This window comes from Bacillus rossius (assembly GCF_032445375.1).
Source record: "Bacillus rossius redtenbacheri isolate Brsri chromosome 4 unlocalized genomic scaffold, Brsri_v3 Brsri_v3_scf4_2, whole genome shotgun sequence".
NCBI classification, from domain to species: Eukaryota; Metazoa; Arthropoda; class Insecta; order Phasmatodea; family Bacillidae; genus Bacillus; species Bacillus rossius.
In genome coordinates, this window is record NW_026962011.1 from 27,736,552 (window position 1) to 27,753,875 (window position 17,324).

Genomic DNA, 17,324 nt, shown 5'->3' on the forward strand with positions numbered 1-17,324 from the left:
TCCGCGGCGAGGAAAGAAACAGGTGGTCAATGGCCGGGAGTTATGATACCGAGTGGGGACATTTTGTATGCCATGTCGAGACTAGGTTCGATAACGATCAGGCGCGTGCGATGTGTCTGCGGACATTTTATTCCCGGAATTAGGATGAGGACAAGAGTGCGGAACAGTTCATTTACTAGAAGCTGCGCATGTTCCGCCGATTGGGGACGAGTGGGGACATGAGTGCGGAGTTACCAACCGTCGTCGAACAATTGCTACCAGAGTTACGCCCCTTCATGAGAACAGCCGCCGGACGGGACACAGAGGAGTTCGTGGCCCTCGCTCGTGTGATTGAGCGCGACATGTCGCAGTGGAGGACGGCACTTAGGGGCGCGAGGGTTCCCCGTGCCCGTTAGGGACCACGGGGGTAACCGTCACAGAGGTCACGGACAATGACATGGCCATGGTGAGCTACGCCGACGGCGCGGGACCGCGAAAGACAACAGACCGTAGTGGCACCAAGGGACACCCAGAGACAGCTGCAGCAGGAGGAGGACGTCACGAGCAGACAGGAATGCGGGAGAGGGACGAGTGTCCGCCGCGATGCCGGTTCTGCCCGGAGGCGTACCATTGGCATCGCCTGTGCCCCACCAGAGCCGCGTGGGAGTAGGCGCGCGAAGGCAACATGTCGCAGGCGGGAAACGCTGGAACGGGGGTGGAGGGACAACTGGGTGCCGCTCCCCGACCCGCCAGCCACCGGCAGACCCAGTAACCAGCAGGACTCGTCGACCACCGCCAGCGCCTATCACACCAACATCGTGTCCCTCGCTGGGAAGCAAGGGGCAACAGAACTGCTCCCCGTCAGCTGATCCTGTGCCGGGACAACCTCAGGGACAGCTGGATGCTGTCACCACCACAGCGGCCCTGAATCCGGTTTTACCAGGGCCGGACCAGCCGCCTCGTCGACATGCCGTCGGCGAGGTGGGCAACCCGAGCATCAGCATAGGCATCCCGCCAGTAGTTCCCATGCTGGGACAACCCCAGGGACAACTGGATGCCGCCATGACCACTGCGGCCCCGACGGAGGTTTTTCCGGGGCCGGACCAGCCGCCTCATCGGCCTGCTGTTGACAAGGTGGACCACCGTAACGTCAACACGTCAACGCCAGGACGAGCCGCAGACCTCTCTGCGAGTTCCCCACGCCCGGATGGCCAGGAGGCCGGGGGCGGTGGGGGACAGACGGCGGCACAGCTGGGGCAGGTTAACCCCGAGGTGCAGGAGCTGCTGCGAATTCCCGTCCACGCTAACGGACGGGAGATGCTGGCCCTGGTGGACACCACCGCCAGCCGATTCTACATCGCGACCCACCTGGTGAGAGTGGAGGCGGTGACCCCGCGGAGTGAGCTGGTGCAGCTGGCCACCAGGGATGCCGTCGTCGCACAGGGGCCATCACTCAGGTAACATTGAACATCGTTGGTCACGTTAGCCACATCGAGGCCTGGGTGGTCCCCGAGCTCCACGAGGGGCTGATCCTGGGAGTCCCGTGGCTGTACGAGGTCGACGCCACCGTGGAAGTACGAGCTGGGCGGATGCACTTCGGTACCCGGGGGCGCTGGACGGTGTACGGCGTGCACCAGGTTCCCCCCAGTCCCCCTCAGTTAGTCATCCGCCTAGAGGATCTTCAGCACGGTGTCCCCGAGGAGTACGTCGATGTCATCAACAATCTCCTCGCTTCCCAGGCACAGGTATTTGCGGCCGCGGACCGGCTACGACGGACGAACGTGACTGAGAACCGGATACCGATGGTACCGCACCCCCCCCCCTTTTGAGGAGGTATACAGATTTGGCATCCAAGAACGGGGGGCCATACAGACTCAAATTGACGAGATGTTACGTGACGGAGTGGTTGAACGCAGCACCTCCCCGTACAACTCGCGGGTGGTGCTGGCCACCAAAAAGGACGGAAGTTTACGCTTTTGCGTAAACTTCAAGGCGGTAAACAAACTGACCATTCCCGCCCGCCCCCGCAGATCAACATCACGGACGCTCTAGCCGGACTGGGGGACGCGACTATCTGCACGACACTTGACTTGAAATCGGGCTACTGGCAGGTGCCGGTATGCCTGGAGGACCACCCTAAGACAGCATTTACAGCACCAGACGGCCGGCGATACCAGTTCTGCACCATGCCGTTTGGTTTAATGGATGTCTCCTCCACATTCCAGGCCCTGATGGTACGTGTTCTAGAAGGGTATATTAGCGAATTCGCAAGTGCCTATCTGGACGACGTTATCGTCTGGTCCAGGACGTGGGAGGAGCACGCGCACCATCTGGCACTGGTGCTAGAACGTATGGCCAGACACGGACTGACGTGTGCCCCAAAGAAATGTCACATTGGGGCCACTTTGATCGAGTTCCTGGGACACATTGTGACGGCGGAGGGGTGCCGCCCCCGACCTGAGCAGTTGGAGCTGATCGAGGGAAAGGGGACACCGAAGACCAGGAAGCAGCTCCAAAAGCTGCTGGGGCTGCTCAACTGGCTGCGGTCCTTTGTCCCCGACTTCGCCACGGTGACGGCCCCAATAAAGGACCTACTGTCGCCGAAGACTAAGTTCCGGTGGACCCCCGCCGCGGACGAGGCCTTGCGACAGGTGAAGCACCGGTTCAGGAACTGTCACACGCTCTCATGCCTGGTGCCCAGCCGCCCCATCTTCAACCAGACGGACGCGAGTCAGGTGGGGATGGGTGCGGTACTGTACCAGATGGATGACCGGGGCGTGAGGCGCGTGATCGAGTACGCCAGCGCCAAGTTTGGGCAGGCTGAGCGGAGGTATCACGTGAATGAGCAGGAGTGCCTTGCGGTGGTCTGGGCCCTGCAGAGGTACCATCACCACGTCGAGGGGCGCTCATTCACGCTGAGAACCGACAGCCAATGCCTCCGCTGGCTAGTCTCCGCTCAGGGCCGGAAGTCTAAGTTCACTCGGTGGGCCATGCTGATCCAGGAATTCTCGTTCACGGTCGAACACATTCCTGGACTTGAAAATCAGCTGGCCGACGAGTTTTCCCGGAATCCGGATCCTGAGAATGAGTTCCGCGATGACCAGGGCTGGGAGGAAGTGCTCCTCCCTGAGCGTGAACGCGGGGTAGAGGACTCGGTGCCGCGACCGTGTGCTTGTACGCGCTGACAAGCTCCACTGCCCCTGCGCCTGACGCGCGACCAGAAACTATGACCGAACTGCTCACGCGGGTCCACACTGCGCAGCTCCAGGACCCCGACACCCAGACTCGACTGACGGAGTGCGGGGAAGGGGTGGTACAGGGCTGCCGAAGTCTGAAAGGGGTGTTCTTGACCAGGGGGGCTCACAGGACGAGCAGGTGGCAGACCCACGTGCCGCCCGAGGCTAGGCGCTGGATCATGGGCTACCTGTATGACCACCCCCTGGCGGGACACCCGGGTGCGGAGCAGCTGCTGCATGAGGTCAGACGGACGTTCCACTGGCCTGGCGATGCGGCGGAAGTGAGACGCTACGTGCGGGCCTGCCTGTGTTGCCAGAAGCGGAAGTCCAGGCGACCCGATGGCAGGGAGCAACAGGTCCCACGTCGGCCCCAGGATCCCTTCCACACTGTGGCGGTGGATATTATGGGGCCGTATCCTCGCACGTCCCGTGGCCGGCGTTTCATTGTTGTGGTCACGGACGTCCACCCACTGGGCGGAGGCGTTCGCAGTACCAAACGTGAAGGCCGGCACAGTGATTGCCCTGCTCGAGCGCGAGTTCTTCCCGCGATACGGGTACCCCACTGTCCTGCTGACGGACAACGGGGTGCAGTTCACTGGGAGAAGCTGGCGAATGTCCTGTACGGGATGGGGGTGGAGCATCACACGACGCCCACCTACCATCCGCGCGCAAATCCGAAAAAAGGGCGGAATCAGGACATTAAAACTCAGCTGCGCATCCGGTTGGACGAGGACCACACCAAGTGGGACCTGCACCTGCCAACGCTGCTGTTTTGCCTGCGCCGTCGGACGAACGTGGTCATGGGCCATTCCCCCGCTGAACTGGTGCAGGGCCGATACGTCGCCGTGCCCGGGGAAGCGCGCAAACCCCCCGACTCGCACGACATGACCGCGGGCGATCTGCGCGAAGACGCCCGATGTCGCCAAGCTGACTACCTGGCCCGACGCATGCCGCAGCCGCACCAGCCCCCAGGACGATTGGAGCCTGGCCAGCAGGTTTTTGTCAGGTGTCACCACCTGTCGTCTGGCGAGAGGGGCTTTTGTGCCAGTCTGGCTCCTAAGTGGTCAGGACCGCAGGAGGTAGTGGACAGACTGGCGACCACCTCGTACCTCGTGCGTCGCCCCGACGGACGGACGACTAAAGTACACAGAGACGATATCCGACTGATAAACGATCCGCACGACGAGGACGACCACGACGACAGCGGACCAGTGGTTGGTGACGGAGCAAATGATGATGTCGCCGTAGGAGTGCTGGTCGACCTCGGTGACCCCGTGGTGATGCCACCGGAGATGGATCATAAACGTCGACGGGGACACGCCCACCCTAGGTCACAGCGGGTGGTAGGCAGGAATGTTGACGGAGACGATGACACCTGGGGCACGACACACGAATGGGCCCGCACAACGACACCGACTCAGTCCCCTACGAGGGGACATCAAGGGGGAGACGGCGGTTTTCGGCTGGCAATAGGGGGCGGGGCAAGGATGCCTGTCAGGAGGGGCGGAAGGGGCCCGCGTGGCGCGAGCATGGCAGAGCTGGATTGCTTTGTGGACCGGGTACTTCTGCCCGATGACGACAACATCACGGTTAGAGACAGACCGCTCATCAAGGACGTGACGTATGACGACACTGCACAGGGCGACCTGGTTGACCTGAGTGTACCAATAGTGTCATTGCCGGAGCCTGTCCGGAGACATGGATGGAAAAGCGTCCACTCCTGGGAACGGCGGGTGACGAGGACGGACGTGAGTAAGGACGCGACAGATGGGGTGACGGTTCGGCTCCTCAGTGGGGAGGGCGATGTCGACAGGGCCCAGCAGGTGGTCCTGGACTTGCCTTCCGGGGAGCCGATGACGACCGCTCACGCGGAGAGGGGACCGGCTTTGCGCCGGTCCACGCATGAGACAATGACCCGTCAGTACCTCCGGGACTACGAGTGGGGGGGTCAGTACAAGCCCCGAGACGTACGACAGGCGGCCGCCGGGGGGGGGGGGGGACTACGCTGCAGCGTGATGCAGCTCCTGCCCCAGTTTGCCCGACCCATATGGAATGACGTGACGGACTCCGATGACCCGACACGTATCCGGACGTGGACGCAGCTGCCGGTCTAGGTCGGCGTCGGGGCCCAGGACGCCCTCAGGAGAGGGGTGACATATGACGACAGTCGTCGTACCCTCCCAGATGCAGAGGCCGTACCAGGCCACCGACGTGGCCCTGATGGAGTCTGTTTCCCCAGTGAACCATCAGTGTAGTGCATCGGCCAGGGACGCACCCGCGTGCGCCCTAGCATGCCAGTGGGCTTCTTTAGTGTTACGAATAATTCTGCTTTATGTATTTTTCAAATGGTCGTGAACCTCAATAAGTGTGTAAATAATGTAACCGTAATGTATTAATTATTGTGTAAATAATCTTGTAATTTTCTCAAATGTCTCGCAGTGTTAATATATAATCGCGGCCTGGCACTCGTCTGCATCGCGAGGGGGGCGGGGGTCGCTCTCCCACGCCGACCGATTTCTCCTACCCTCCCCTGCGGCCCGCAGGTCTCGGCCCGCTGGCGGGCAGGGAAGGGCAGTGTTGCTCAGGACTCGTTCAGCGGCAGACGTGCACGCCGCTCCGCGCTGAACGCGAGGCGCGTCTTCCGAGCTCGCGGTCCGGCGATAGCGCCACTGTATGGGTTGTTGCGGCAGCTGAGCTGCCTTCGCTGTGCCGCTCACACGGTTGAGCTTACGAGTTACGAATTACGAGTTACGTCACGAGTCAAACATCCTAGGACGCGTAAGCGTAGTTACGAACCGCCGAACCTTCGTCGTCATTACGCGTCTGTTACGAAAAGGGCCATGCACGTGTCACGCACCTTAGTGGAGCAACTTTTAGTCAGGAACTTTGTTACGTGGGAGGATTTCTAGTTCGTGTCGAGACGAGGTGGTTGCACGAGATGGTCTTTGGGAGTCCGGGTCTTCGTGGGTAGGGCGCTCATTCCGCGCCGGATCCGCCAGGCCGCGGCAGACTCTCAGAATTACAATTAAAGGGGTTCGTGGAACTGTTAACATCGAGTGGTCCTTTAAAAAAAAAACTGCCTATCATTCTTCCTCCTCACCTCACTCTCCCTCCAGGTCCCGTATTCCCCGGTCCCGGCCACGTTGGCTTGGACCCACACCTCTCCGACGAGAGCAGTACGGGCACAACAGGAATTTCAAGTAAACAGGGAAACAGGGACCAGAAGCCGAGGGACGTCAATACAATGACAGCAAAATATAATCAAACGTTCTTAAGGGTGGTTGCATTCTAACCCACTACAACACGAATGTTTCGAATTCTGCATAAGCCCGGCTAGATGAAATAACCTACGAGAGTCACAGTCACTTCTTACAGGTTAACAAAGTTATTACTTGGTTAGATTGCAAATACATATATTACACAGTAAATCAGCTAAATCGAAGACACGTATAAAGAGTTAGTACACCATATGGCACTCAAGGCTTGATAGAAGCCCGTAACAAATAACGATTCACTGGCGTCGAAGCCTTTAAACTGTGTATGGCTCAAGTCCGCTGTCCGAATGCTTAGGACATGAAATTTACATAGAATGTCGAAATATCCCTGTTGGGATTAAAATTATTATGCAAAGAGCCACACGTAAGAACGAACGGCTGAGCGGGGTCGGGCGCAGAGCTAATTGAAAAGATTTGGTAAATGTACGACTATTGCGATTAATTGAACGTGGCGTTAAAACTGTAGGCTCTGCGTTCGCAGAGTGACCGACCCCTGTGAGCTCCTGACAGCAACTGGCGCTAGAGCGCCGCCCGACCTCGCACCAAGACGTGTGTAGCACGGGAAAACAGCTCCAACCAGTTTTGGACTTAAATGTTGAATTTGATATTACATGATTATTTAGTAATTGCACATAATTTCCATATTATTTCAGTATCTTTTATATGTTATTATTTTGGTTTTTTAAAAAGAAGAATTACTGATTGAATTATACATTAGCGCATTGCCACACCCGGCCGGGCGCTGTAGTCGACTTGCTGTTCGTCGCGGCGCACTTTCACTCACACAGCGGACATCACGCTCGGGCATGTTCGTTGCATTTACGAGTAAGTGTTGTTGGGACGTAACGGCCTGTGCGAACCAAAGGGAGCACTGGCGGTTGGTGTCAACGAAATTCATTAAGACATTCAACGATTAAATGCATTTTCGAAAATTAATTAAAACCTTTAAATTAATCAAAATCAAAGTTTTATTTCAATGTATTTACAGATCTGTTTTAGCACAAGATCTGACGTGAATGATTTTTAATCTTGGGTCTAGCTAGCAGGACATTGCAATCGAATTATTATCTTCAATGTATTAAAATCTAAGATGTATGTTTTATTACCTATTTTTTACACTTCCCACTCTTCTCCTGTAGTAACTTGAAAACAATATTTTTTTCGAGTCATTTTCGTGATAATCTGTATCGTTTCTTTGAAGGGAACTGATGTCGCTGGATATGCTAGATATTAAGATGTCTATCTTGTACAACTGAGGGAATACATAGGTATCAGATCGGCAGCCATTTTAATAAACGAGGACTTGTGCGAGACTATAAACAGCTGTACTTTGTGGAATCCATCGTAATTTTAGCTTATTTTTTAAAACTATGGAATTATAATGTGAAATAAAATATTTAATTTTTGTTGTACAAGAATAAACGATGAATTTTTGGCTGTATTTATGTTTGCTGTATTTAAGATATTAAGGGGGGAAATTGTAATCGTAAAAGTTCCGTTAAAGTTTATTAAAAAGGAATATATATATATATATATATATATATATATATATATATATATATATATATATATATTCCTTTTTAATAAACTTTAACGGAACTATATATATACTATATATATAGTATATATATATACACACACAGTTATGGATCAAATCGGCAACAGATAGGACACCAAAAACCAGTGCCCTAAAAATAAGGTACTGAGCGTGTTCTATCGTGCACTTGGAATATGGTTAGGGTACAGGTATTGCATATTCAACACCAAAACCCTTATTTTTGTGTCTTGGAATACGGTCCTGATTCGCGTCTCCCCACCTGTGACCATGTTAGGCTCCACGCACTCGCACACAAAGGGAAGGAGGGGATTGATGTGCGTGTGGCAAGGGGAGAGGCCGCGGAGACGTCGCGGAGCGCAGGTCGAGTCAGTCGCCTGAGTGGGATGAGAGAGTGCAGTCGCGGAAATGTGAGTGAAAGAAAAACGGACACTGTCAGTCGCGTCACCGTTGTCACTACACTGTCATTCGTGTCTTCATCGGTCATGTCACCGTTGGTCATGTCGTCAGTTACGTCACAGTCATTCGTGTGTTGTCAGTCACGTCAGCAGTCACGTCACAGTCTTTCGTGTCATCGTCATTCACGTCACTGCCAGTCATGTCACCGTCATTCACACCACTGTCAGTCGCGTCACTGTCGTGTCAACACCAGTCAGGTCACTGCTAGTGTGGTGTCACTCTAAGTGCGTGGAGCCGGACCTAGTCCTGACGGACTGTCACAGATGGGGGCCGTGACAGCCCATGTGCAGTGTGTTACATGTGCAGTAAACACAACTTAACATCATAAACTCTTTTATTTTACCCGAGTTAGGCTAGTTCCCTTGCCACGTGGCACGTACCTTCTCTGCCGGAGCAGCTGGGCAGCGACTCCGAACCACAGGAACGGCCCTAACGGTCGACATGGTTATTTAGTTTGAAACCATAATATGTATCTAGTAAAATAAAATACAAACAGTATGAACGTATAAGGTTTACAGCTGACAGGGTGAAAATCGATTTCGATATTAATTGCACGATTAGTGGTCGATATATTTAAAAGTAACGAATTCAAAAGTATTGGCTTAAAAAAAAAACTCGAGACAAAAGAGAATCGATACTATTTCGATGTTTCAAATGGAGTTAGAAAAAGCACGTTAGCTGGATTGGAGAATATATTATTTCCTACCTTCATTCCTTAAATTTTTATAAACGTACACAAAACTGTTTTCCTTTTAGATGGAGTCACAGGCGACCACTAGCAATGGGAAAGCTTCAGAAGAAGTGAAGTACGGTTCTGTAAATAAAAATTCGAATATGAATGAAAAACTAGATCCGTCTGATTGGGGTTATGATTTGTACCCAGAAAGAAGAGGTGAAAAATTTAAGCCAAGTTGGCTTGGAATGATGTTTACTGAAGAGGGCAAAGTCGGTATTCACAAGATAAAATGTGAACGTAATGTTTATAAGTGTGTAAAAAATAGTAAGTGAAAGTATTGGTATAGTTGAATTATTGTTCAGCATGTAGGTATTAATAAATCGTGCGCCTTTAACTGTGAAATATATTTAAAAATATTTATTTATATAGGTAATTTCATCTTTAAGGGCTCTGTAGAGCTAATGTTTCTTGATTGTCCCATGAAATACCATCTAATAAATTTAATGTTGCCGACCTAACCTACCAAAATAAGTTAATCACAGTATTACTGTTGCAGGTAGATTGGTGTGCATGTCATGCCCACTCCATTAACATTCTGCAATCAGAATGATACAGAATTGTAATGACACTGAAATTCATGGTAAAAGTTCCGTATAATGTTTCCAAGATCCCGTGATCCTGAAGGCATGATCCTGTACATTATGATCCTGTGGTACTTGATGTTTGTTTTTTTTTAAATTTAGTATGTTGAGAGATCTTTGACACAGCAAAAACTTGACATACAATGAATTTTGTTAGCAAGTTAAATACAAAAGAAAAATTGTCTACAAAACCTGACATAATTTGTATTGTGATATTTGAGGTTTTGTTGTGTCCCTCTGGATCAATGAAAATAAATGGGAGAGTGATGTACTTTATTCAATTCAATTCATTTAATGTACCACTTTAAATGTATTTTAAATAAGGCTGACTGACATAGCAAACTAACATCTTGAATTAATTGGGATAATGAAATGACATTAGCCTTGAGTACTTGATTTATTTATTTTTTCTATTTGACCGTACAGTGGTACCACTTCAGACTCTTTAAGATATCAGTTATTTATTACAAATATAAATGTAGAATCACAAACTATGGCACAGATAAAAAAGAAAAAGTAAGAAAAAAATTGCAAGAAAAAGAATCATAAAAATTAACCTCTTTTGAATATGGAGTTAATTTTTAGAAGTAATTGTGCAGGTGTTAGCAGTAGCGTGAATATTTGTAAAAAAAAAAAAAAACTGAATTTAGTTAAGTATTATGATAATCATGCAATATCACAACAGTTCACATGGTAAAAGTAAGAAATCCACAATTTAAAATATATTTTAAAAATCCCTTTAGCACTACTTGGTGTGACCACAGTTTACCATTGTTACATTTCAAAAATTGAAATTTATCTAAACTTAATATTTTACTAAAGATACCAGCTGAGAGGTGTAACTATCAAAATAAAATGAAGAAGATGAAAATATTTGATAATAATGGAGAGCTGCTTTTCCATAAAAATCGAGAGAAAATTGCAAAATTATTATTTTTTTTTTCATCTCCCAACATATCTAATAAATCTGCATACAGGAATTTTGATGTTCAAGTAGAGTGTGTTAGCACGTGAGCTGGTCCGAGTTGCTTCATCGACACCTTACGAGCCAACCTCGAGCACTCTGTGCATGAGCAGCCAGGGATCTTTCCCCGACCGCATGACGCGAGGCAAATGCTCGTACCAGCATTGTGCAGGCTTGAATGTGTAGGTATTTGATAAGCCAGAAGCTTTCTTATATGGAAGTATATTTTTCTAAGTACATTGTGAGGAAATAATATCAACTTTAATTATTAATTTTGAATTTGTTATTAATATGGATTATTTTCTTTGAGTAGCTTTCTTGGTGACAGTTTCATATTTTGCTGCAGGTCCATTGGTGAAACTGATGATGAAAGCTTTGAAAAGTTCAGGTTGGTGAGTACAGTCAGTTATATCAATATGGGTTTAGAAAAGGTTTAAGCACCAGCAATGTTTTATTTGAATTAACAAGCTTTGTACACAAAGGATAAACCATGCATTGCTAACTATTCTGATGCAGTTTCACATAAAAAAACTTCTTGGTTAAATTGGAAAATGAAGAGATGCGGGCTGGTAGGTGGTTCCAACAGCAGGTACGGTGCAAGCATAGTCGAGATAATGGCCGAGGTGTCAAAGTCAGGGCTGTAGAATATGACACAAGATTGGTGTACCAAACAAAACTTGTAAGGAACACTATTCTGTATAAAAGTGACAAGTACTATGTGTAGGTTTTGGTTCCCAATATCTCAATTTTAAAACTTTTCCAAGTATAATGGCCAGAGTTAGTTGAGGGAATGTTTTGTTACCCAGCGAGCTCCTATTAAACTGACAGTCAATTCAAGGTGCATTCAGTCATCAGGTGTGTTCATATCACAGGCTGCCGAGGAGGTTCGTGTATTACCAGATACTGTTACGAAGCCACCTGTGCCGTTCTTGTGCTAGCTCTGACCAAGGTTGGGGGAAAAACAAGTTTGTTTTTTTAACCAAACAAGCACTTTTTTTGGTCTAAACTAGGTTTTTTTATTACATTAGTTATTTCGGTTGTCAGCAAGTTCGAATGAAAGCCGTACAACATCCTGCTATCTGCCATTCATTTTGAACCAGAACAGTTGTAACATCAAAGAACTAAGTCAGCAAATCTCCGCAATTGGAGGGGACTTAACCACAGAAAGGGTATTTTTCCCCACAGGAGGAGGATTCTCCATAGAATGTGTGTTTCCCACAGAATAGGGATTTACAGTATAGTCAGGGATTTCCCATACAATAATAATTTTTTAAATCATATATTTAAATTATCTCCCACCCCCCCTTTTTTTTTTTTTTTTTTACATTTTTGGCTACAATTTATTAATTAATTTAATTTTAGAGGAATATTTAGTTGGGAATAATTTACAACTTATTCAGATAATTTCAATGATAAGATGTTGATTAGTATATAACTAGGTATTTGTTCCCATAAATCACAAGAAACATTAATGTGCAAACTTCTTGTTAAAGTGGAATTAGTCCTTTCGTTAAAATTTATTAAGACATTCTATTAAAAGACCAATAAAAAAATTTGTTTTAAAAAAAAACTTGATTTAAACCATGTTTTAAACCATTGTGGTTTAAATCAGCCAACCCTGGTTCTGCAGTTTTGAGTAGGATGGTTTCTTTTTCATCATATAGATTTCAGGGCTCTTTGGACAATAAAGAAACCTGATAGGAAGCGGTTGAGACCTTGTGTTTAAACTGTCTGAAGCAAGGGCAGTCCTCCTCTGATTCGATAAACATTGCATTTCCAATGAGATTATTAATGAAACTGATATGAACTGAAAAATAATCTGGTTGGTGTGTTAAGCTCATCAAACATAACTATAACAGCTGGTAACCACAGGCCTACATTAAACTAAGTGTCTTGCATTGAGCACGGAGAAAGTGACGGACCCTAGCTGCGCAAGGAGGCAGAGCCTCATGCCGGGCTGAATTGTGTTGCAGCGAGGTGGACATTCGGAGACACATCTCGTGCGAGGTGTGTGATCCATCGGTCAGCGGAGGCTACGACGCCATCTTGAACCAGGTAGCCTGTTGTGCCGTGTGTCACCACAGCCTTGAGGGGCACAAACTAGATTTTAGCTGTGTAATTTTTTTGTGATTGTTCCTAATTTCTAAATATATTTCGTAAAATTCCACAGCATATGTAGGAACACGTAGACCGCACTCAAGTCATGCTTGCTTTTCTGTTACATTTCTTGTATCGTAATGTTTTTATGTAAGTGATAGAATAAATAAATAAATGGTTAACAGGGTGACCTAAAGCGCTAGTGTAATAGAGGTTCTCGTCTTTCTCTGGGTGCTGTGTTGGGTACGTGGGCACCGTGTCTTGTGTCCTAGAGTGTGAGGGACACGACCCATCGTGTAGCCGTACCAACACTAGGCAACATGCTGTTTCTACTGTTGCCTGCAAGACCTGCTGGCTGAGTGACACTATCTTGTTACTTGTATGTCATTCATGTTCATTTTATGCTTACTCTGGTTTCCTTTTTATTACATTTGTTTTATGTACCTCGTACAAATGAAAATCCGTATGGTCGTTCTGCAATTTTGGGTGAATGGTTTCCTTTTTATTACATTTGTTTTATGTACCTCGTACAAATGAAAATCCGTATGGTCGTTCTGCAATTTTGGGTGAATGTTCACTGCAAAATCAGCCAGGGGACCATATTTTATTAACGTTACAGTCTTAACTTTAATCTGTATGGAGATAAGTACTATATAAAGAAATCAAGTATTTAACATTTGAACTATAATTGACATATAAAACCATTAGAACCTGAAAAAATTGAGACAAGAGTATTGTGTTGAAGTAGTGTAGCCTGTAAAGTGCAAAGTTGGGAGGTGTGCTTGTTGCAGATAGTGGTGTGCCAGAACGTGGCACGCTCGGAAGGCATGGTGCAGGGCGTGCTAACTCACGAGTTGATCCACATGTTCGACTACTGCCGCAACCAGGTGGACTTCAAGAATGTCGACCACCTAGCGTGCACAGAGATCAGGGCTGCCAACCTAGCCCACTGCAGTTTCCTGAGTGCCTGCACGCAGGGTGACGCTTCCTTCATCAACATCCGCCAGCGACACCAGGTACCGCTTCCTTCATCCGCATCCGCCAGCGACACCAGGTACCGCTTCCTTCATCCACATCCGCCAGCGACACCAGGTACCGCTTCCTTCATCCACATCCGCCAGCAACACCAAGTGTCCACATCTGTCAGCGATACCAGTTGATGTCCTTCCTCTGTGCTCATGCCTGATGAAGCAAGTGGCTCCGGCATTGTAGGTTTTGTTGCAATATGGAGGTGTCAAAAGTATCTTGTGTGTCACCTCTGGCTAACACTAGGTGTTCATGTGACCAGTACTAACACAAATGCACAATACCACATGCCTCCTGCAACTTGCTTGGAATAATGGGACATGTTTTCTTGCATAGCTTAGCAGTGTGTTGCTTTGCTGGTGATTTGTGTGCATCTTGCGCTGTGTGAATAGAGCCTGAGTTTGACTGGACACTCAACTGAGGCAGCTTTCTAAACAAACACAGTAGAAGCTTTTTCTTACATTCTTGGATTCTACCCCTTGCCTACATTTTACATCACTATTTGTTGGTCTCTCCAATGGTATATGCGATCCAGGTAGTCAAGTCTAACATGTACACAGAGAGTTCCATGCCGTGGTTAACCTCTGCTTTCAGCTTGCACATTATAAATAGAAGACTGTCGGCTGCCACCTTAACTGGAGCGACAACTGACAACTCCAGCACCCTCCTAGGAGTTAAGTCAACCTTGTGCAACATGAATTGGTCATCAAAACAAACCAACCATTTAAATTAACCATGTGCATAACGGACATTACTCCCCGAAATCAGGGTGCTGTAAAGCACATCAAAATTAAGGAATTGGCTGTATGAACTAGCAAGTAAAAAATTGTTCTTTTAATATATTATATGGGTACCCGAAATTAAAATATATAATTTCATTAATATCAGAAAAACTCACCAAGAAATACTATCAGTCCAAGTCTTTGTGGGCGGGGCGTGGCTTTACATTTGGCAAACTTACTATTGTGCAAAAAAATGCTATCAGTCATTTTTAAGTCACTTATAGGTAGGTACTTGCTTCTTTTTTGCAAACTTGCCAAAATACCATTTTATGTGCATTTTAGTTCGGGATCCATCATTATACATTCGTAACCAACAAAACCTGATTTTTTTGTAATTTGGCTATCGTTTTTCCCACACTGGGTTCACTGTCACACAAATCAAGTGGACGCCACTACTTGTTTTGTTGGCGATGACGTCCATACCTCGCAAAGTGGCATACCAAATCCCCATGCATCAGCTTGGCCTCGCTAACACGAGACACGAAACGGTCTGCAGAAGCACGTACACAGGCTTGCAGGACGAACAGAATCCCAGGACAACCACGCTTTTGTGAAAAAACAGTTTTCACTCGGTCTGCAGTCTCCACGCCGCGCTCTGACATGCTCACGTTCCCGTCTCTCGTACGCGAGTCCTGGCGGCTCTCATAGCCGGCCCTCACTCCACACACCCAGCCCGCCATCGCTCGCGCGCGCTTCCAAATCATTAAAAAACTTTGAGTTCAGACACCAACTTAAATTAAAATACCGTAAACTAAAATAAAGTTATAGTAAAAGGTAGCCATATCTACTAAAATAAACGTATACAATTGAACTATAAAAATACACAGACACTAAAATACAGTTCACATATTTCACATCTGGCGGAATGTTCCCAATGTTTCTGGAATGTTGTTTTATGGTGCGCCATATAAGTCTATTCCTGGAAAGAAATATAAGTTAAAATAAGGCGATACTCACTGAAACAAAAATGACAAAAGGCCTAGCAACTCACCCTTGCAGACGTGGGTCCAGCAGGGCATGCCAGGTAGTTAGTGTGATCTGACGGTGACGTTGCAGGCGTGCGTGAAGACGAAGGCCGCGCTGTCGGTGATGGCGGTGCGCAAGGTGACTGAGGAGGAGGCACGGGCGGCCGTGGACCGGGTGTTTCCGCGCTGCTACGACGACCTGGAGCCCATCGGCCGCCGCATCCGCCGCAACTCCCTGGATATGCACCAGGCCTACCTCGAGAGCTCACTGCACGGCTACGACTGACACGCCTCGCGCTCGCGCAGGCAGTCGCGTGCTCCTGGGAGATGCGGGCGTGTGCAGTGGGTTGTGTGGCTGGGCCAGGTGTGTCGTGTCGGGAGTTTGAACAGTGGTTTGTGTGTGTTTGTTTACAAGTGGTAGTAGTCAGAAAGTACACATAGTATTTAGTTGCCCAAACAAAGGCCACTCTCGATTCTGACCCAGCTTCTTACCTTCATGTTTCTCACACACACTATGTACAGCTTGATGTAAAATATTACCTAAGTGACTAGTATTTAAAGTTTTGTTGAAATAAATAATTGTACACAGTAAGAAAACAAAAATAAAATTAAAAATTTTCTGAAAACGAGATGGATGATTACTTAACTTTATGCTACCATTTTTTAACCCAGATATGCTTCTGTTAAAATTAATTTACAGTATTAATTTGTCTAATACATTAAAATAAACATGTGAATTACATTTGGAGAATAAACATCATATAATTAATTTACAAGCATGCTTATAAAACAGGTCTAGGGAATGAAATTTCCTTCCTAAGTAGTTGCTAACTACATTTCTGAGTTATAAAATAATTAAGTTATTATGTAATATCGAAGATATGCTTCAATTCTTATAAAATTAATAAAGCATAAACTTAACTAGAAAAATATTTAATTTGTTAAGTAATTCTTGTTTAAGTTGTTTATTAAATGAAGGACTGCCATGAACCACTAACCACGTGACACCAGCGCAGCGTAGTTGGCGCGAGGGCAATCAGCCAGGAGAGCCACTGCTGACTGCGGAAGGACGTAATGTAAAAACTGGATGGACACTGGGGTTGATGTTTCTGCATAGTATAACCCACTTTGCTGTGTTAAAAGAGCTAAAGTATTAGACAGTGAAGGAAGTGAATAGCTTTCAAGGAAAAGGAAAACTATTGTTTGTTGATTCATCATTTACTTCTTTTTCGTGTTTCTTAATCATTTGTGTAACGTCCAGTGGGCTGGTCCTAGCTTGTGTTACATATTAATAAATGTTTTTACTAAATGTCGCCTGTAGTGTTTATTTTGCATTTGGTTATGTGTTGTCACGTATTAGACCGAAGTAGCATGTGCTCAGCTGACATAACTAAACTTCTTCGGCATTGGCCAATCTCTGTGTGTGTTGTTCTGCTGCGCAGCCACGGTGGTCCTAATATTCTACTTTTTTTTTATTTTTCCTGAATTGAAAATATTTTTACCAAACGTTATACATATATACACACAATCAGAATACAATTTTCCATTTCAAACTTAAATAATATGAACTGTCAAAAGTTTTTTTTTGTATTGCCATTTTTTTAGTTATAGGTGTTTGTATTAGCTTAAGAATAAGAAGATCAAAATGTTTATTTGTTGCTAAGTAACA

General features: G+C 47.1%; 1 protein-coding gene across 1 annotated transcript; it reads left to right on the plus strand.

The window, feature by feature from the left end:
* The first annotated feature begins 9,133 nt into the window (after positions 1–9,133).
* On the plus strand, positions 9,134–16,968 carry LOC134541945 (mitochondrial inner membrane protease ATP23 homolog). Its single transcript, XM_063385700.1, has 5 exons — positions 9,134–9,504; positions 11,132–11,177; positions 12,759–12,840; positions 13,674–13,898; positions 15,747–16,968. Exons 1-5 carry the CDS (start codon positions 9,261–9,263, stop codon positions 15,939–15,941), a joined length of 792 nt encoding a protein of 263 aa, XP_063241770.1. The 5' UTR covers positions 9,134–9,260; the 3' UTR covers positions 15,942–16,968.
* The last annotated feature ends 356 nt before the right edge of the window (positions 16,969–17,324 follow it).